The following is a 22,219-nucleotide window of genomic DNA, read 5'->3' on the forward strand; positions in this document are numbered from 1 at the left end:
TCATTTGCTTAAATTTAAAAACCAAAAAAATCCTTAAAATAACAAATTAAAAACTAAGAAATCCTCAAATCTTTCCTTTCTCTTTTTTCTCAAATCCATCCCTCTCCAAGTGCAAAATATGTCTTTATTCCATCTACCCTCTCCAACTCCACGGCGCCCATCAGAGGCAAGCCATCATTCTCCCCTCCTGCAACAAACTCCTTCCTGGTCTCCCTGCCTTTACTTTTCATTTTACAAACCTCTCTCTAAGCAGCAGGTCAGAAGGATGGTTTTAAATATTCCGTATCTAGACTCCATCAATGACATCCACCATACTTAGAACAGAATCCAAACTCCTTACCCTATGTGATCTGACCCTAGTCTACATCTCCAACCTGACTTTGTCCTGTTGATCCTTACATTTACATCAAGTCCTACTGACCTCCTTCCTGTTTCTCAGGATGGTGAGGCCCCACAGGCCTAACTCTCTGTGACTTCCTCTGCCCAGAATGCTCTTCGTCCACCTCTTCACGCAGCTGGCTCCTCCTCACCCTTCACATATCAGTGTGAAGGTCACCTCCCTGGAGAGACCTTTCCTCCCCAGTCTACCTGAGGGTCCTCTCTCTTTACTCTCCATCACAACCCTCTGCCTAATTTCTTCATGATGCATACCAACATTTCAAAATTACCAAATTATTCATTTGGTTTGTCACCTGATTACCAGAAAGTAAGCTTCATCAGGGCAGGGTCCTGTCTGCCTTGTATGTCTAGCTCCAATATTAATTAACACCTAGGACATAATATTCATTTCTTTGTTGGATGAATTAATCAAAACTTCACATAAAGATGCACATGCAAAATAAAGTACATTGTACTTTTTAAAAAAAAATCATTTTGTAGACTGGGAGATAAATGAATAGACTGATAATTTCTATCCAATCATAGTTCTTAGCCCGTTGAAATGTCCCGAAGTTCAGTTAACAGAACAGGGAAGCTACCCTGAACTGCACTCAACACTTTGGAATTTTGAAGCCAAAAAGTGAAGACAGACTAACTGGCTGCCAGTAAAGTGCTGACTGCAGAGTGTTCCACAGAACCGTGCAACAATAAACAAAGAGATCTCTGTGTCAGGTATCTTCTGTCTAACGCTGCAGGTTCACACTCCTTCCTTTTCTCCTCACCCACGCCCAGGGGCCAGTGTGTGTCCATTATGTTGACCTCCACTTGGGTTCAGACGATGGGAAGCCTCATCAGCAGATCAAGGACGGAAAGGAAACTGAAGCCAGGACACCTATTTCCCTGTGACATTTGTGCAAAAGTCAACCTGCTCTTAAGATGCTGATTCTACTCATCATCTCCAAGTTCTGGAATACTCCAGGCCGTCACCCCATTTGGCCTGGGAGTGATTAACAGCTGGGCTGCTAAGAACCCCCGAGATGCTGTACCATCCCTTACGGTTCTCCTACACCACAACTTCCTAAGTAGTTTCTCTATAAATAAAACGAGTTTCAACTGTCCTATTTCAAGGGTGCCATCTGTCTTCTATTAGAACCCTGATAAAAATGTGTATTTAGCAAAACTGATTGGAAGGCTCTTTAAATACGTTGATTAGAAACAGCTACAGTCTAGTTGGTATGATATAATCCTATTTATGAAAAACTATTTCTGTATATAACTATATATATATACACACACACACACACACACACACACACATGCATTTCACATACAAGTCTGTAAGGAGGTTTACCAAAATGCCAATGGTGAGTATCTCTGGATGGTAGGATGAAGTGGGTGTTTTTTCTTTTTTTCTTTGTATATTTATGTACTATTTGAATTTTTTAATAAGCATATATTGATAAACAGAAAAAACAATTTTTAAGTAGTATTTTCTTCTCCACTCCCATTTCTACTACCTTTGTTCAGAAACTCATCACTTCTTACCAAGATAATTACAGCTTCCTTACTGTGCCTAGTTTCTAATATGGACCTCTATATTATAGCCTGCAAAAACTTCCACGAAAGTTATTTCTCTAACAGGCTAAGTGATAATACCATTCTCTTGCTTAGAATGCTCCAATGCTCTCAGTGCTGCTAGGAGAAAGATCTAAACTCCTCTGCACAGTACACGAGCCCCTTCAAAATCTAATTCCTATTTACAAGCTTGCTTGCCAGCTGGCCTTAGTGCCCATTAGTTTTCCAGCAGACGGTGCATTTCCACTCCCTGGCCTATGCACGGGTCGACCAGATGCCTTCTCTGTGCTTGTTTTCCTGGTCAAGTCCTACTCATTCTTCCAATGTCAGACCGAAGTCAGCTTCCTGCTCCCTGCTTCCCTCAGTGTCAGGGGCTTCTCTGCTCCCACTCCTGCTGGTCCCCTCATCTACTACTGTTGTAGTCCTGCAATTGTTTTCACACGTGTCTTCCAACTAAACTCATGCTTCCTGGATGAGACCAGATCTTTTCGTTTCTGTGTTCCCAATGCCCAACAGAGTGAGTTTTCAAATACGCTTACAAGAAGAAATCCATTTTTATCTATATTCTGCTGGTCCAAAGATTATATTTTAGAAGACTGGTCTATATGGTAATTTCATGGATTGAACTTATCTGCAAAACAATTTTAGACAAATAGTGAAAGACCTAAAACTGTTCGATACCGCTGCTGAAGACATAATTGTTAAAACTCCCACCACTTCTTAAACACATACACCTATGCTAATCTGAAAGTCTGTAGTAACTTCCAAATGTCTCACTAAAGTCGATGCATTTTCTTTTCACATAAGAATAAATGTACATTTCTCATAAATGAGACACAATTAAATTAAATTTCAATTTAAAAGTGAAAGAAATAAACTGCATAAAAGTTTGAACTGGTAATGCTTACCAATACTAGCATGATCAATAATAGTGTCAATATCTTGGAGACCCCATTTCTTATAAGCTAACGGTGGGGGCTGTATGTTCTCATTGCCAGATGCTGCAGCTGTTAAAGACAAAAACCAAACAACCCAAACTTAACTGTAGTGGATGAAGTTTTACAAAAAGCCATTAAAAATGTGATAACTTGTTTACTCTAAAATTTAAATGATAATGAGGAAGGCAATGCAAACAAGGTTAAAGTGAAGTTTATTAATGCCAAGACAATACGGGTAAAATGCAAACGTTACGGGTAAGTTGACTGTCACAAAAGGTTTTTCAGAACATTCACGTAATGGAGGAGGCTTATTAAAAATCCTAGACTATTACTAAAATTTAAGGTGAATTCAAACTGCAAATTGATGACAAAATAAGCAATTTCTTCCCCTGGATAAAATCCTGGGAACAGCTACTAGTGTCTTAACTTGGTGAAAAACTAAAGCTCTGATGATTTGCCTGGCAGGAGCACACATCCAGCAAGGTCTCTAAGGCAAGTAACCAAGGCCAGCCTTGATAGATACGTTAACAGTAACAGCATTACCAGAAAGAATGAATAAAACGCCCGTCACTGCTCAGTATTTCTGCCTAGTGAGTAGTAAAAAGAAAAAGCAGTATTATACCTCTTGCCACAGGTTCAGGCACAAGGTCCTATTTATCAGTAAATTCTCAAGCTACATTTTAGAATACAGCTGGGGGCGCCTGGGCGGCTGTCAGTGAAGAGTCTGCCTTTGTTTGGCTCAGGTCATGACTCCAGGGTCCTGGGATCAAGCCCTTCATCAGACTCCCTGTTAGGGGAGGGAGTCTCCCTCTGCCTGCCGCTCCCCCTGCTTGTGCTCAAATTCTCTGTCTCTGACAAATAAAACCTTAAACAACAACAACAAAGAAACACGTAGCATACAAAAAAAAAAAAAAAAAAAAAAAAAAGAAGAATACAGTTGGATTCTGGTTGCTTATTCCAGAAAGTACTGTAATAAGTGAAATATATATTCCTCTAAGCACTTCAGATTTGATAGTAAGGCCAAGAAAAGAGAATTTTCCTACATGCAGAAATAAAAAGCACAACAATTTCTTGTCTACGCCATCAGAATTCTTTTTAGAGCAACTTATAAGAGGGCACTAAATGTCTTACTTCCTTCCTAGAGACAAAATGGCCTTATGGTCTTAGACAGAAAAATAAAGAGGGATTCAAAAATAACAAAAATTAAATATCTCACAAAACTAGTTTCTAGTTTATTTCACTGACTGAATTCTTACCTGCAGAAAACTGCCAGTCTCTGTAGGCATATATATTAATGGTGACTATTTTAAATGACCTCAGGATAATGCTTATTGTGCCTAAATTTAAGTAATTTAAGATTATGAAAATAGGTGTAAACATTCAAGCAAGTTCTGGCCTAAAAGAAAAGTATGTACTATTAAAGGCCCACATAACCAAAACTTCAGGATTTTAGCAATCACATCAATCTGCAAACAAAACAAACTTTGTTTTAGGGCCATTAAGGCTCCCCTACCCAAACCCTGAAGAAGAAAAGTCTCCACTAATCCTGGTATTTACCCTGGGTTTAATTAAGGCTTTTCTAAAATTGGGATCTTAAGATCGATGATGGGTTTTTCTCTGGCAGCATTTTTGCTGCTTTGTGGTACATAAAATATGAGTGCAGCTACAAACAATAGCATCTTGAATTCGATGAAATACAACTCTGTTCGGTATCCTCGTAAGAAGGTCAACTCTGAGTAGTAGGACTAAGAACTCTCGATTATTTGTGCACTTTTCACCAAGTTTGGAAATAATGTAGTTGTCCATATACACACTGTTCAGGCCTCCAACTAGCCATTCAGGAGTGTTCCACAGTAGCAAAAAGCTAATGTTGACTCCCGGTTGCGTATTGCCTACTGGTGGGAAAACTCTCCCCCCCGCCCCCGCACATATAATGAGGGAGCACGAGGCTGGCTGAAGACAAAGCAAAAGCTGGCGCCTTGCACCCCCCTCTCCATCCGCTCCCCTTCAGTCATATGTGTAGCATTCCTCAGGCAGCCCTGACTGCCATGAACAATAAGCAAATAGCTAACGTGCAGGGATCACAATCCTGCAAGACAGGAGTCTCCCTTGGCTTACAAATGTCCTAAATCTCACTAACAAAGACGACTGACAGCAGGATTATGACATCCCACCAAAAAGTCTCCCAACTATCTTAATGTTAATGGCTGGTCTAAAGACAACATTGATCAAGCCACAAGGGCAAGGCCTCAGGTAGGCCTCGGACATCCTGGCACCTTGTTGGCCCTCTTTAGCATATGAAAACTCCGTTGAAACCTTCCTTCCCTCACCTTCCCCCAACCGCAGGGTACATAACCTGGCATCCCTCACAACCCGGGGCAGCAGCTCTTCCTGCCCAAGGGTCCTGTCCCCGTGCTTTAATAAACCACCATTTTGCACCAAAGATGTCTCAAGAATTCTTTCTTGGTCATTGGCTCCGGACCTCAGCCCACCGAACCTCACCTAGGTTCTAGAACTTCATCACATAGAGGTATCTTTACCCTCAGTGAGGACAGCTGCACTGCAGAATCTCGGCATTCTAGTATACCATCCCGAGAGCTGCTGGTCTGTTGAGAAATTTGGTAGAGTGCAGATTTTCAGTCCTTGCCTTTATCTTACTAAGCAATCTACCTAAAAATGCACTCCCATCTCTACGTAGCAGGGTTTGTTTTTTGGTTTTTTGTGTTTTTTTCTGTAAATCTGGTACACGGGCCTTTTTAATGCAGAGCACATGTTTCATTCTCTAAGTAGATTAGATTAAGTAAGACATTAGAGGTTTGATACATCTTGCCAAAAAATTACCTTTTGCTACCTGATTTCGACAAGCACGAAGAGACTGAAAAAGGCTAAATCCATCAATAGTCACAATGGCAACCGGATATAATATACTCAACTCTTCATTCTATTGAAGAAATAAGAAAGAAGAAAATAATACATTTTCATCATTGCTAAGCAGATTTACTTCTGTAAAAAAGCAATTGACTAGGTATTACTTTGCATTACTGATTAACTCACTGAAAGGTATTAATAGGAATTAGTCTAGTCTCTTTTCTGAGATTAAGTTTCTTCTACAGCTCCAGTCCCCATAACTCCAGGCCATCTCTCATACAATTTAAGTCCACAAAGGTACACAATACATACATCTGTTTACTTGAAACCTTTTGGAAGCAGGAGAGTAAAAAGAAGAAATGCCTATTTACATAGATTTGATGATGTTTACTGTGAGCCAAAGAAGAGCACAGTAGTTTTCGTGGCTCTACAATCTTTTTTTTTTTTTTTTTTTTAATGTGAGACTATCAAATTCTCACACAGCACGTAAAAGTGAAAACTATACTCAGAGAGCCTTACATATGAAACACCATTCTTTTCTGTCCACATCTTCAGTTCAGCGTTTCTACTTTCCCCTATAAATAAAAACTTCGCCCCCTTTCTGAGAAATAGGTATAGTAATAGTATTAAAAATAAAGCCAGAACTTTTTTCTTTTACTATAAAAATTTTTACACCTAAATCCAAATCAAAAACATATATACCACATCTGTGCCTTAAGTCCCTCTCAAATTCCAAAAGTAAGGAACTCTTTCGGGCTTCTGACTAAAGTGTTTTATTATTTTGTAGAACAAACGCAGGGTATTTCATTAAATAAGTAAAAGCAAGACTGAGGTTTCTGGACTCAGTTATAGATAGGTTATATTTCTAGAATATGATAGCAGAGCTAACTATGCTGCAAGACAAAGATATCTTAGGTTTCCCCAAAAAGAGAGAAAATATGACTTCAAAGTAAAGGCACGGTTCCTCTGAACACAGTCGTCTACACTACCTGTTCGGTCACGCCAGGGTGTCGTGGGATTTCATAGGTCCTGCACTTCAGCTGTAGGACTGGGTCTTCATTCAAAAGTTGTGCAAGCAAGAGCACACCACTCTAGGAGGAAGCACAGAGAAGAGCCCTGCTTGTTTTTTTACCAATAGACCTGAACCAGTATGGCCAGGCAAAGAGTGTCATCTCCCCAACCATTTTCCATGGAGATCAGATACTCTCTCGGAAGAATACAGCTTCTTTTCTCTATAGCTTCTACCAGAACTTTCTAGCACACCTCCCCCCCCCCCGCCCTAAGTCCCTGCTTCTACCCCCATGAAGTAGGTACTCCACATTCCCAAGCAGCCGGTAATGAGTCACAAGAAGGATAATGAGGATGCACAACTAGATATTCCTGTCAAGTGGTGTTTTTTAACTGCTCAACACCCCACTCACCTCAGTGTAGAAGCGCACGTAACCTGAAGTAAAGCCCACCACGATGCAGGTCCAGTCAGGACGCCCTGTGGAACTCCTGTTACAGACAAAATTTATGCTCTTAGTAGCTCATAAACCAAAGCAAAGAAATCAAACAACTTATTTATCCTTACCTCTTTTGGCTTGCTAGTGGGATACATAGAGCACTGGTTACATGTTCTCTAAAAACAAAAACAAAATTATAGGCTTATCTAATGAGTTTATCAATGACTTTGATTTCCCTGTAATTTTTACATTAAGGGCAACCCGTGGAAGAATGAGCTCTGTGGATCAGTTTTATTCAAGGCGTAAGTAAAAATACAGTAAAACTCCACCATAAGTAGAATTATAAATATCATTCACATAAGAGGTGCCTGGGTGGCTCAGCTGGTTAGCCATCTGACTGGATTTTTGGCTCAGGTCATGATCTCAGGATCATGAGATCGAGCCCCACAACAGGCTTCATGTTGAGCATAGCGCCTGCTTAAGATTCTCTCTCTCCCCTCTGCCCCTGCCCTCCCTGGCACATGTTCATGCTTGCTCTCTCCCCTAAAACTAAAAATAAAAAAATCATTCACATAAAAGGTAACATCACATTCACTTGAGGTTAAAAAACAGGATTCTTCATTCTGTGTTATAAAAAGCACAAGAGAAAGCAAAAACTTTACCACACACACAACCAATCATACTCAGAACTGAGAACTAGCGAGTCATCACCAGTCATTTCCTGCAGTTCCCTCTCTGCATCAGCAAGCACCGACTGGGCAGAGCGTGGGAGGAATATCAGTCACATTACCGGCAAACCATATTCCTGCAAGCACATTATTCTAGGGACGAACTCCATTTCGACTAGTTGGCTTCTTCCTAGATACTTTGCAGAATTTGCCCCAGATAACCCATTTCCAAGCACATGCTCGGCCGGATGTTCCCTAAAAGATTCTTTTTGTGACATGTGGACTTGAAAAATCTGTCAGGATCTCAGAGACTAACCTTCAAAATTAAAATAACTCCTACTGACTGGCTTTAATGTAACCTGTCAACCCGCAGGACCCATCACCAGCTTATTCAAGAAACTATAACCACTCCTGCCCTATACATCTTATTAGGCAACCACTAAACAAATCCATCTTTTTGTTTCTTGTCTTTAAAGTAACTGAGCCATTATGTCTGCTTTGCATTTCTGACAGAAATTAAATGTCTTTAAAATGGTTAGACCAAATGACTTAAGAAGAAATGTTATCATTTATTTTGTTAAGAGTAGAAAACCTTTCAGTGAGAGGCTACAATGTGCCAAGCAAGGACTATTATGGGCTTCCATTTGGTTGTCTTTTATCTGAACCCATAGTCTGAAGTATCTTATTCATTCTCACGATATAGCTTTGAGTCATAAAAATTTAAGTGAAAACAGTTTTGGGTTCCAGGTTAGCAGCAACACCACATAATCACACTGAAGAACACCTTTCTGGGTCATTTAGAAACCTGAATTTACCAACTTGCCTTTCTGAAGTATTTATGAGGTTTAAGAATTAATGTAGCACTGTCCCCTTTAGGTACAAGGCCAGTGCTACCCAAGCAGAGAAGACAATGGCTGCCTTTGACTTTTTGGCTAAATAAAATTAGTGATGGAGAACACAGGAAATGACAAATTACAGAAAGAATGGGATTCTGTCTGAGTTCTTCTTTAAATATCCTCTGCAAACAGGAGTTTAAAAAAAAAAAAGGAATCACATGAGTAAAATTTAGATTTGCTGGCTTAATCAGGCTCTACAACCTCTAAGTTGGGATGAATAGATACTCACTAAATATCCCAGTGATAAAACTTCTCACTTGTAAGTCAAACAATTTCACATACACATTTAACGCATAGAGAAACAAAAACTGAACTCGTACCCACCCTTCTTCGACATTTAAGGAACCACTCCAGCCAACAGCAAATTGCATTTCTTCCTTTCCTTTATCGCTGTATTTCCATTTTGCTGAAAAAAGTTATCATATAAAATCACCTTATAGTGTACTAAAGCAGTGATTTATGAATTTCATGGTTTCCTTTTAGAGTAAGTACAGAATGTAACTATTCTATATTAATGGGTTTGGGTCTTTTTATAGGTAAACACTGAAAAAAATTCTATAAGATTTTAATTAAACTCGACCCAGGCTCCTTGCCTTTAGTCTCTCCTTCCTCCAATTAAATTCATCAGATGTCCTAGCTCTTGCAGAATAAAGTTGATTCTTATACACCACTCCATCTCCCCATATGTTGTATTTATAAAATGACTTTCATCTTCAGATGACAGAGAACACTTTTCTATTAGATTTATGCTATAGGAGGATAAATCTTTTAGGACCATTCCACAGCATTTAATATATGATCTCATTTTGATCAGTGAGGTTTTTCATATCTTAGGTAAACCTTAATTTTAATCTTCAATGCAAATTATATATTGAAAATGTATGCCCCAAATAAGAAACTAGAGTCCTATGAGTTTTCAAATTATAGTTAAAAATCACCTCATTCACATTACTACTAAAAAGGGGTCAGCAGCCTTTTTAGCTCTGACTGCCCCTTGAAAAAATTGGACAATGTCCAGTTTGGTCTCTGACATGCAACAGAGCCAGTTAAAGTATCTGCAGTCACGAAAGAAAAATAGAGAGAAAACAGAACAGAAAGAAGGAAAGAAATAAGAAACACACAGAAATAAAAAGCGTTATACAGTACATGAAATATACTATAGAACGCCACCATACAATGCATACAACATAAATAACATTTTTCTTTCTACTTAATCCATTTCTTTCCTACTCTATGCATTAAAATAAGGTACACTGAAAATAGTAAGAGTACTTACGCACTAGAAAAACAGCTTTTTGCCCTCGAGCTATAACCATAAGATCATTGGTTGGAGATAAGGATAAAACACAATCTTGCAGCCAGGACGTTTTTTGTGTTTTGCAAGTATTTCCTTCTTCTTCCTGTGGGTATAACTTCAATTACAGTGTATGTAAAAGTATCAAAAGTATTGCATCTCAGCCCATCTGCCTTGAGGGACGAGGGGGAGCAAAAAGGAAAAGGAAATATTCCCATTTCTTTTTTAAAATCTCAATAATATTCCTTATCAAACACATTAGAGATGACCAGTAAAGAAAACAGCCACCACAAATTAATCTGTTTTGAATATCAGTGCAAAAAGTTTTTAACATAAGCACATATAAACCAGTAAGACATTAAAAGACTGTCACACAGAGATCATTCCAGGAACATTCACCACTATTAGGAAATTAGAAATTAAATTTCTAATTAAAATTAGGAATTAAAATTTTTAAAGAAATTAAAATTAAAAATTTCTAATTAGGAAATTAGAAAATTAGGAAATTCCAGAGATACCGCTAGGGTATCTGTAGCTACACAGAAAGAAAAAATTATCTGATACTTACAGCTGTCGAATCTGTAAAAGTATTTGATAAACTCGATAAATTTTCCCTCATTTGAACTGAAAGATGTTTTCATTTTTAAGTGAAAATTTATAAAATAATTACAAAGAGGAAAATCCCCATGGTTAAGAATTCAAGAGATCTAAAAAGGTTTTCTCTGCAAAGTCTCCAACTCTAGTATTCTAGTGTCCTAGTTTAGAGACAACCAGTGTGATCGCTGTGTGCTTCCAGGAACATTGTGCACATACAAGCAAATAAGTGATTTTTTTTTCTCTTAACATATATCTTAGACTTCATTCCCCATGAAATTTATTTTTAAAGGTTGCACAGTATTCCACTGTACAGACACACAATTTATTTAACTAGTCCCCTGTTGATGGGCAGCTATGATATATACACTCTTCTGCAGCTACAAATGTCTACACTCTTCTGCTGCTACAAATACTATACAGTGAATAACCTTACACTCTTGTCAATTTGTGTGGGAATATATTAGTGGATAAATTTCTAGAAATGAAATTGCCAGGTCAAAGGTAACATGTATCAGTAAATTTGCTAGATATTTCCAAATTGTGCTCCACAGAGGTGGTTTCCATTTATAATCTGATCAGCAAGTTTTGAAAGTGTTTGCTTCCCCACAGACTTTTCAAAAGATGCTTTAACTCTGGACCTTTGTTAATGTAACAGATGAGAAACTGTATCTCAGTATACCACAGCCTTCTTGTTAATGAGAAGAGGATGACTAGCCTGTTCCTTTCCTTTGCAGATTTCCTGTTGAGTTGCTACTCTTTTTCCTATTTATTTGTATGTATTCTTTACATACAAAGAAAATTGGCCTTTTGAACACAAGAGTTATAACAGATTTTCCCATTCCATGTGATAGCTTAATATGCTCCATGTAGAAATTTTTTAATGTTATGCAGGTAAATTATTGATCTATTCTCTTAATGCTTCTAAGTTTTATGTCACGCAGACTCCTACTTGAGCCCTCCCCAGTGGCTCTTAGACTGAATTAAACAGGGGGAGATGAGGAGAGAGGGGAGGAGATGGAGGCTGTCTTCTTTCTATCATTTACACATTTAAGCTTTCTTAAAACTTAGCAAATAGGAATCAGATTGATCTGGAACCTTCTTATGCAAGGTGAGCAAGCTAAGGAGGCTGCACACACCCTCTCCTGAAAGAAGAGGAATACTGGAAAAATTCCTTGTCTTACTAAAACTCTATTTTCCTAAAGCATTAAGTTATCCAGCTTGCTGTTCTTAATATGTACACTTCTATATATAAATAAGGGAGAAAATTTATCCCCTAAACATAAAACTAATAAGGTAAAGGTTAATTATAGTTCATTTCTCCCTGGGCCTATAATTTCTGTAGAATATAGCCTCTGTTCAGCCCGCACACACCCAGCATTCCTCATAGTGGCTCTGCTGTGAGCTGAAGGCAACACCGCCCTGAGTTCCCTCTCCAATAACGGAGACCACAGTCATCCTAACTTTGAGGTTCAGGACTTCCCAAGTGATTAGAGTAGCTCATCTTCTGGTAGGTAGTGAGAAGCACAGCAAGTTACACAGAGATAGTTAAGTACTGTGTGAAGGAATCAGGGATGCCTACAACTCTTTGATTAGTCTCTGACTTTAAAATTTCCATCTCAGTGCAATAAAAAAAAAAAATAAAAACCAACACACTGCCCCAGAAAAAGGGTACAGCTCAAATTTTAGCAAGTTCTATACAATTAGGTTTTTTCCTTTTATCACACTTCCAAAATGATATTCAAACAACAGATCCCCCAAATCATCTAAAAGTTACTTTCCATTAAAGCACGTTATTTGTTTATGTCCTATATGCTTTCAAAATAATGCCACTAACAAGGACTAGATCTACATGATTATGTTTGCTGAAAAGACAAAGAGTAAAAGAAATACAAAGATGTAAGGCATTTAAAGACGGACTGGTTCAAAACCTCATCTTATAGTAAAGAAAACAGAGTCTTGGGGAGGTTAAAGACGTGCTTCCTGCCACAGAATCAGTGCCAGAATCCAGCCAGCACCCAAGCCTCCTGACATTTAATTCAGGCGGTCTTTCCGCCCTATTACCCTGCTTGTCTTGGCAGGTAGCTGTAACAGCTTCTGGAGAAGCTTGTCTTTGCCTGGGATTTGACTCGTTTCATAGTCAGTGAAAGCCTTTCTCAAAGGATTACCATTACTTACCACTTTATCCCAGACTAATCTTCCCACAGGACCCTCCTTGAACATGGGAGCCAGTGCATCCTTAAGACATCTGTCCAGGCACTGCTTCAAAAATACTTTCCTTCTCTTTTCTGTCTTTTTGTCCCAAGTTCCAGTTCCTATCCTTCATCCTAGCCTGACTCTTACCTTCTTTTGAACTTACGCAATCAAAAGTCTTCACTCTTCTCTGCTACCTATTTATATTGTGATTGCAATTTCTCCCACACTAGACGCCAAACCTTCTGATTGGCCGAGCCTATGCTTGATATTACTCCTCAACTCCACAAGTCCCATAGCCCACTGATACACAGGTGAGTGGAAACAGCATTCCCACATCTCCCTTCTTGTGTTCACAAAGATACTGGAGTAACCTATAATCACTCTTGCACATGAACCTGTATGCCAATGAGCCACTGATTCAAAGCTAGTATCCTTTAATATTACATCCAGTAATAGTATCCTCTGGAGCGTTTTCCCTTAATACTAAGATTTAGCAGGTCAAGATTCTGGCGGATACACCATGGGAAATACAAGTTACAAGGACAAAATACTACCCTCTTAGTTGGGCTTAGAACTCAGCTCTGTCTGCCACCATCCCAACAAATGGACTACACATGATCCCACAAGCAAGCATGAATTTTGCCCTGTAAGAACTAACCAAAACGAAAGCATGGGAAACAGAGCACTTACTTGGACACAAATTCAGAGAAACTACTCCACAATCACTACTTACATGCCTAACCCTGCTTAGCCACCACATAAATGCACCTTTCTAGTAATATGAAGCCAGAAAGAGAAACTTCATGTGAATTAGCAGTCTACTTTCTGGCATTTCAACCATTTTCAGGTTTACTGGAAGAGGGAGAAAACCGAACTCCGTCACCCCCCACTGCACTTTCTTTTCTATGTCCTCTCTACCTCTCCATCTTTCCTTGGGACAGAGGGACTAAAAACAGACCTGTCCTGTTTGCCACGGTTAAATGGGGCATGGCTAAGCAGGAGGTCTGCATTCTCAAAAGAGGTTAAAAAATATCACCATATGATTATATTACATGATCATCATTAGGGCTTGATGGGTCATACAATTCTAGATCTAAAGTCTTGCCACTGGGGATGATACCAGCTTACCATGAAAGGCAATGGTGGCGAACTCTTAACGCAAGCTCCAACACTCCTTGATGCTCACCTGGGGCCAGGGAAGAGGGGGCATACCCAGAGGGAGCAGCCAGCAACACACCTACCTAGCCACAAGTTCCTGGTCACGTGCAAATCCAAACACACTATTCTTTGTGCCTAAGACACAGCACTCGATGTATCAGAGTAAAATTAAAACCCTCCAACGACGGTAACCAAAACTAGTATCCTTAAAATCATAAGCAGAGGTAAAAATGTGTTATTTCCCCACAGCAAGCTGTTTCCCCATAAGCTTTATTAGCTATTTTGCCAAACAGTGTAAATTGTGCCAGAATATTAGGACATAAATCTGAAAACTGAAATCCATTGGGAGGGTGGGAGAAGAAACACATAGATGGACTTTCTGTCCACAAATCCTCAACCTCAAAAAGAAAAAAGAAAACCCCTGCGTGCACCAGGTTGGTACACCAACAACGAGCGCGCTGTCTACGAAGGCAAGTAAACACACGGATGGAAGAGGCCGTGTCCTGCCCTGTTCTACAGAGTCTGCTGCTCTGTGCCCAAGCAGCGTGCTGTGTAGAAATCAGGCCGCAGCAGCGTGACATCTCTTCTCAGGGGAAGGGCATCTTGCCACACCCTCTGGAGTAGAGGACTGCGTTAGGCACGGATGTGCCTCTGGGCTTGGTGACCTAACTCAAGGGGAATGAGCAGGCAGGGTACCAGTGATTCGAAAGATGTTCGCTGCAACACCTGCCGAACACTTCCTACTTGCCAGACTCTGTGCTGAGTGCTTGACGCGGAAATCTTAGTTCTCACGGGAGCTCTAGGAAGGTTACGTTAGTCCCGCAGTGTTGAGATGGAGAAACAGATATTTATCAAGATGACCTCCCCCCGGGGTGACACAGCTGGGGCAGGGCCACAAACTCAAGCTTCGGAGCTCACGGGGACCGCCAGCCCCTGAGCAGCGTCCCACTCCACGGCGCGGGCAGCCGGTCCCTCGGAGCGCCCCGGGGGATCGCCCCGGCTCTGGGCTGTCTTCGCAGCTGTCCCTGGGGCTGAGCGCGTCCAACGCCTGCTGCTGTGCGGCCGGAACTACAGGAAGGACCAGAAGCTCCCCTCCCCTCGTAGACTAAAAGGCTAGTGCCCCCTCTGTGACTGAAGAAGTGAAGAAGACATGCGCCTCAAGGGAGGGCAGACCTGATCAGACGGAGCCACACAGCTGACTGCGGGAACCTATCTCGCGAAGGCTTATCACGACTTGAATATTTTTGTTCGACAAGTCTCTTTTTAAAGACAGCCATGAAATAGCCCCCTCCCTTTCAACATAATGAAACACTGAATAAGTGGACGCACATGGAGTATTTATTACATTGAAAAAATCATGCATACTGCAATAAACGCTAACACAGTATCGAGCTCTGGCTGAAAGCACTGAAACTCTGCAGGTGGTTACTAGTTCCTCAGGGTTTCCTAGCCTCAGCACTACTGAAATTTGGGGCTGGAGCCTCATTGCTAGCCCCTGCCCCCCAAATACCCATAGCACTTTCCCAGCTGGGACAATCACCAATGTCTCTAGACGTTGCCAGATGCCCTCTGCAGAGCAAAACGCCCCCAAGTTGAGAACTACTGACTTAGCTGAAGAAGAAACATACTGTACAAATTCATTTTTTTTTTTTTTATTTTTAGAGAGGGAGGAGGGGGCAGGGAGAGAAGAAGAGAGAGACTCTTAAGCAGGGGCTTGACCTCAGGACCCTGAGATCATGACCTGAGCTGAAATCAAGAGTCAGATGCTTGAGCAACTAAGCTGCCCAGGCTCCCCTGTAAAAATTTTTTTAATCACTAAATTAACTAAGAAATTGTAGTAGTAGGTACAAGACAGTTTGATCAAAGACCCCAAAACTGCCTGCCTGTGCGGGGTCAACAATCCCCTGTCACACATGTGTCATAATCTCTATCAGCCAGCTGACGGGACCACACAAACGTATGAAGAAACAGAAGGAACCACAGAGACAATGTGATTCAAAATCCTCATTGTCCAGAAAAGGAAACCAAGGCTTGGAAAGAGCAAGTGGTTTGTCGCTAACCACACAAATGCCACCGGCAATAAATTTAAACTAATCCACATTCATCCAGGCCTTGCAGCTTCCCTAGCAACTCTGGTTCCTTACCTCCAAAATCAGGGGACTGGACAGATCATCGAAGTAAGAGGAAGAATGAGGCCACAGTCTGTGGGTCAAAAATCCCTGAGGATGACCAGACCCTCAATAGTCCCACATCTTTCTCCCTGCTTTGATCTCTCCTACACAACGCTCTCCAGTAGGGCTGCACATCTCTATGTGCCGTCTCTGTGTTAGGACTGGGAGACAAGAAAAGAGAATTCATGCCTTAAGGACCTCCCCTTCTCTGGGGAAGACAGATGGACAAACACACGGTAGTCAGTCAAGGAATCACAGGAGGGCCAGCAGACCAGAATGGGTTTGGGAGGGTAGAGTGTCAACAACAACAGTAAGTCTTCCTACTGGAAGTAACTCCTAAGCTAAATCCTGCTGGGAGAGTAAAAAGGAGCCAGGCTGAGGCCAGCAGGAGAGAAGGAGAGGAGGTGGACGTTCCCAGCCTAGTCCCCTATGTCCTATTTCTCTAGAAAGCCATGAACCCAACAGATCTGAAGGCCTAGGGGCAAACGAGCCAGCAAGGAGGTACTGTCAAAGCAGGTGTGACAGTATACGGTAAAAGGGGACACTGCAGCAAGGGTGGGCGACCAAGAGCTTTCATCTACTGTGTCGAGGTGCTTACACTTGACCTTGAGGACTCCTGCATTGACTGAAGCATTTTTTGAGCAGTAAAGCTATGTGGTCAGATGTGCTCTCTTTCTTGTACGTACATTTTAAACTTCTTAAAAAAAAAACAAACCCCAACAACTAGCAGTAAAATGATTTTACATCCCATTCCATTTCAGTCACATCTCCCCCCTGCCCCTCCCTGACTCCCCCTCCCTTTCCCTCCTCACTGCCCCATAACAAAACAGACAAAATTTGCCCAAAACAATATCTATGCTTACAACCTAGGAGGTACTCCAAATTTTTAAAAATCTATTTTATTCATTATTTTAAAAGTACTGGTCAAGACACAGTAAAGTGATTTCATCACAAGCCAAGATAAAGAGTTTGAAATACATTGCTCTAAGCCAAGGTTTCTCAGCACTCTTGACATATTGTGCAGGTTAATTCTTCACGGTATGGTAGCATCCTCAGTGTGACAACCAACACTGTCTCCAGACATTGCCAAATGTCCCTTGGGGGGCAAAACTGCCTCTGGGCTGAGAACCACTGCTCGAGGCAATACAAGGTAGAAGCATGGCTAGGGGATGGGCCAGGGAGCCCTAAATTAGACGGAGTTGACAAAGGTCGGAAAGCAGACACATATTCACAGCAGAAATACTTATTAAGAATAAGGAGTGTGGGTCTGTCTGAAGTAGTTCCTGGGTCAGATTTTTCAGGGGAAACTCAAGTCCAAGAAAAAAGTATCTGGATGAAGGTATTGGGAGAGCAGAGATGAGACGATCCCCTCTCCAGGCTTGAACCCAAGGAACAGGCACTGGGTTTTACACGAAGCTTAAGCAAAATTTCCAATTCATCAAGGCAGCTCAGGCAGGAAAGAGGGTTTAATAAGAACACTATGAAGTCACACGGAGCATCAGGATATGCTCCGTGGCTAACAAGACACAAGCTCTTCACCTGGCTTTCTACTCTAAGGGTACCTGCTTATCAATTAGGTGTCCTGAGAACCTTTCCACAATAATGGGAACGTAGTCACTAATACCACTCTCTTGAAGCTACTGATTCACCCTCATTTGACAAGGTAGTTAATTTCCCAAGCAACACAATGAACTAAACAAACAAACCTTCCAAAATAGCACTATCAAGGACTACCTTGGCTTTCTGCAAAAAACTAGTACCTACCTGGTCACTGATGTTAACATGAAATTTATTCATTACCTATAAAAGAACCCCTGTTGTTTTTCCAGGCCCCTTCCCCCACCACACAGCCGCTGTCCCTCTCTCCCTGGCAGAGGACAAGGGGCGGGTCACTAAGCCAAAACAAACAAGTTACCCAGCAGGAGTGCCTGAGGGGCAGAAATGAACAACTCTAAGCAAGATCAAGGAAAAGTGGTGGCTGGCTATAATGGGAAGACTAAAGATAGGTCTCCCTCAAACATTTAGGCATAAATAATGCCACCAAGACTGAGGCTGGACTAACTGTTCATCTGTGGCCAAAGACTGAGAACCTACTTACATTCACCTTTGTTGGCAAACAGTCTGTCAATTGCACTTTTCGTACTAGCAAACCAGAATCTACTAAAAACAAATTAATAGCCATATACATCCAAAGTTTTGAAGCCTCCCAAAAGAGACCAAGGGATTTTATTTCTTAATTTTTTAAAAAGATTTATGTATTTATTTTGGAGAGTGAGCTTGAGCAGGAGGGGCAGGGGAAGAGGGAGAGAGAATCTCAAGCAGATCCCACACTCAGCTCAGAGCTGGATACCGGGCTCAATCTCGGGACCCTGAGATCAGATCTGAGCCCAAACCAAGAGTCGGATGCTTGACTGATTGCACCCCCCAGGTACCCCAAAGCCAGGGGTCTTAGAAACAGGAGGAATGGCAGAAAGAAGGATTGAGAGAATTACCCTGAAAGCCATGGGCTAGACCAAGATTTCTGAACTCTGGGACAACGAACGTTTTGGGCTGGACAACTGTTTGTTTGGGAGGCCTGTCCTGTGCATTGTAAGATGCTTTACAGCATCCCTGGTCTCTATCCACTTAGATGCATCTCCCTTCAAGTTGTGACAACCAAAAATGTCTCCTAAGGGGACAAAATAACCTCCCCCCACCAAACTGAGAATCACTAGGTAGGCGAGACCCAGCTCATATTAATGATATAAATGTTAACGGGAAGGTCACTGGCAAAAGGAGTGTTTCTTTTCTTTCTTTCTTTCTTTTTTCTTTTTTTGAGATTTTATTTGTTTGAGAAAAAGCAAGCAAGGGAAGGAGCAGAGGGAGAAGGACAAGCAGACTCTGTGTTAAGTGTGGAGCCCGACCTGAGGCTTGACCTCAGTACCCTGAGATCATGACCTGAGCTGAAACCAACTCAGACACTTAACTTACTGAGCCACCCAGTCACCCCCCAAAAGTAGAATTTCTAAGTCAAATGCCAAAGTCCCACAGAGAACCCATCTCAGTAGGAAGAAATTCTGTGGCCACTTCCCCCTCCGTATAAACATATCTAAAACAGATAGAAAACATAACTTTAGAATAACTTGAGTGCCCTCCTCTGCCTCTGGCCAATCTGATGCTTATGTCTCTTGTGTTGTAGGTGACACCAGAGTCTAATGACTCTAAAATAAGGCAAAATATTTTCCAACATTATCTCAGATTATTAATGTTCTAAGAATCTCTAACCAGGTCAGGCTATATCCTATTTCTCAGTCTGTAAACAAACATTCCTCTGGGCCCTCTATCTGGCCAGCATGCTTTCCTTGTTAATCTGCTAAATCAAATTGCCTCTATAAACTATATCATATCACTTTTTGCAAACAGATGGATCTAAAGTGTCTTTTGAATGGAAATTTTCCACACCTTCTACCTTAACTAAGGGCCTTAACCCAGAACCTTCTGTGCTTCCTGTTCCAGAAACCACTGCCAAGCAAATCCTTGACTCTACACTTCATACCCTTTGGACTTAATATACCAAGGAAAGCTCACTCATTTGCCTTATAACTAAAATTAAACCTTGTCAAGCTTCTTCCTTAACTGCCTCGATTTCCATTATAGCATGAGGCTAGACAAAATATCCCCCTCTAACCACTTCTTTTCCAAAGCAAACTAATGATAATCCAAACTAAAAGCCCTTTAACACTGTAAAAAACAAAAAACAAACAAAAAAACAAAAACACACAACAACAAAGCTATTTACTATTACAGGACCATTAACTGGTAGATGATCTAGTACAACCATCTCCTTTTTCCAATTTCTCCAAGAAAGACACTGTATCTCATCATGTTCACTTACAATTAAGTTAGTACAGAAATAGATCGTTTGGCTTTTTTTCCTGCATCTTGAAAGTCTGTTTGCCCTTCTATTTCTTTAGTGTATTTACTTATGGGCAAGTAGGAATTCCCTAACCTTATTCTTTGCACTTGCACACATAAGAGTTCTCTGCCTGACATGGGTCCATTATTTGGGCATTTTTACAGAGTCGACTGTATCCTCTCAAAATTCATATGCTGAAGCCCTTATCCCCAAGGTGACTGTTATCTGGAAGTAAAAGGGTAACTTGGGTTCAAGGAGGTCATAAGGGCAGACACTTGATCTGACAGACCGGCTATTCCTGTAAGGGGGCGAAACACCAGGACTCACGGCACTCTCTCTTTGCACACAGAGGACAGGCCATATGAGGACACAGTGAGATGTCTGTCTGCCAGCCAGGAAGAGGGATCTCACCAAAAACCAACTCTGACAACACCTTGATCTTGAACCTCTAGCCTTCAGAACGGTGAGAAGATAAATTTCCATTAAGTCACCCAATCTGTGATATTCTGTTATGGCGGCCAAGTGGACTCACAGGGACATGAAATATCTATAGAAGAAAGACGTCTGTCCTCTTCTCAAATTGAAGCCATCCTTAAAGTTCCTAAGCCTACTGGCGTCACGGATGCATACTGTCTTCGACTTGGCGGGTTCTGCTGATAAAGGATATTAGAACATGCAGTCTTCTCTGAGCACTGACTACAGCAGACATTTCAGAATCACAAAAAGCTAAAGAGGTTTCTTCTTTCTTAAAAAAAAAAAAAAAAAGCCTTGTCCGTACTGGTACTAAATCTTTCTGATTATAAAAGCCCTCCATACTCTCTCCTGCCATAAAAATAAGAAACTACTCTCAAAGAGCTAGAGACTTGTGGAGATAAAAAGCACCCTGAAGTTTTTAGAGTTTTCTGCTGCATGCAACAGCAGCCACATGGCCTCCAGGTCAGCGTCCAGGGGCAGGCGCTGCTGCTTTGCTTTACTCTGAACTACCCTGCCTGCGGTTCATCCACACACCACCCCAGCCCCCACCCCCACCAAAGACCAAGACACAGCACCTCTCTAATGTCAGACTCCTCTCCTCTGTTGGTCACGAGAACCACAGCCCAGCGGAGGCAGAACCCTATCACTCTTTCCACAGTTATAGCACCCTGACACAGCCATAAATTGATTTCAAGATCTTTCTCTTGTTCCAATATTGGCCTTGTCTTTAATGTGGACAAGACCTACCAGTAAGACTCTCAGGGCAGGCAGGTATTGAGTTTGCTGTCTGTCCCTAACAACGGACAGTGGAAAGTTCCCTCTCCATTCTGACGAGGTAGCTCCCTCTCTTACCTTGACTAGAGCATGCACCTTATACATCTCCCAAAATTTACTCTGACTGTTGTTACGTCTCTAGAGCTGGCTATGCCTTTGGAGTTGTTCATAATACTAGACAGCAGTAGCAGTAATGGAAGTCTTTTACCACAGTTGTGTTGACATTTCCAATAGCTCTGGGAGAACAAATTTTACTCTGCAAAACATCATACGGATGTTACGTATGGACAAGTCTAGATGACGATGCAGCGTAAGGCAGAAGTCGTATCCTTTTCCTGCCACCACCATTTTATCCTCATTCACCAAACAGTCTCCCTAACAAAGACGCTGTCTTATTTTGACGACAGGATCCAAATTCAAAGAAGCATTGTTAAATACAGCAGGATCATGTTAACACCCAGATAACGTCTCAGTACCACTGTCCTGGCCCACTTTTGTTGTCATTCAAGTTATCCTCTCCTTCACCATGTACATAAGGTCATGACAAAGTACAAGGTATATAGGAGGGTAATAAGAGTAGTTAGGAATGACTGGTACACCCAGAATTGTTGCCAACTCTTTTACTTGCCACACTTGTCAAATCCGCTGTGTGGGCAAATCAATTAAGACAAAGAGAACCACAAGGTACCCTCGTCCATGAGGGCCATTTGTAAACATTCAAATCTTATCCAAATGAATGAATGTGCTACATGTAAGTTAACGTGTTTTGGAATGAACAGACGCATATTTCAGCTTTTCACTGAAACAGTTAAAAGATGTCATTCCTGGATTTAGGATATTCTTGCCAATAGAGAAGATGGCACCCTTGCACAGATTTAAAGGAAGTCTGTTAAAA

The 22,219-nt window shown here is 41.2% G+C and overlaps 1 protein-coding gene across 2 annotated transcripts in view; it reads right to left on the reverse strand.

Moving 5' to 3' along the window:
- RAB3GAP2 (RAB3 GTPase activating non-catalytic protein subunit 2) overlaps nt 1-22,219 on the reverse strand; it is a 95,880-nt gene that overhangs the window by 49,677 nt on the left and 23,984 nt on the right. Inside the window, exons 3-9 of one of the 2 annotated variants that reach the window (XM_082703017.1) lie at nt 10,045-10,168; nt 9,093-9,174; nt 7,333-7,380; nt 7,181-7,256; nt 6,749-6,850; nt 5,733-5,832; nt 2,862-2,960 (exon numbers count right to left, since the gene is read on the reverse strand). In XM_082703017.1, coding sequence (XP_082559143.1) covers nt 2,862-2,960; nt 5,733-5,832; nt 6,749-6,850; nt 7,181-7,256; nt 7,333-7,380; nt 9,093-9,174; nt 10,045-10,168 — 631 coding nt within the window. Of the gene's footprint in view, nt 1-2,861; nt 2,961-5,732; nt 5,833-6,748; nt 6,851-7,180; nt 7,257-7,332; nt 7,381-9,092; nt 9,175-10,044; nt 10,181-22,219 lie in introns of both variants that reach the window. The other variant, XM_082703016.1, reaches the window with a different exon arrangement.

Source organism: Mustela nivalis, assembly GCF_964662115.1.
Source record: "Mustela nivalis genome assembly, chromosome: 16".
In the NCBI taxonomy this organism is placed as follows: Eukaryota; Metazoa; Chordata; class Mammalia; order Carnivora; family Mustelidae; genus Mustela; species Mustela nivalis.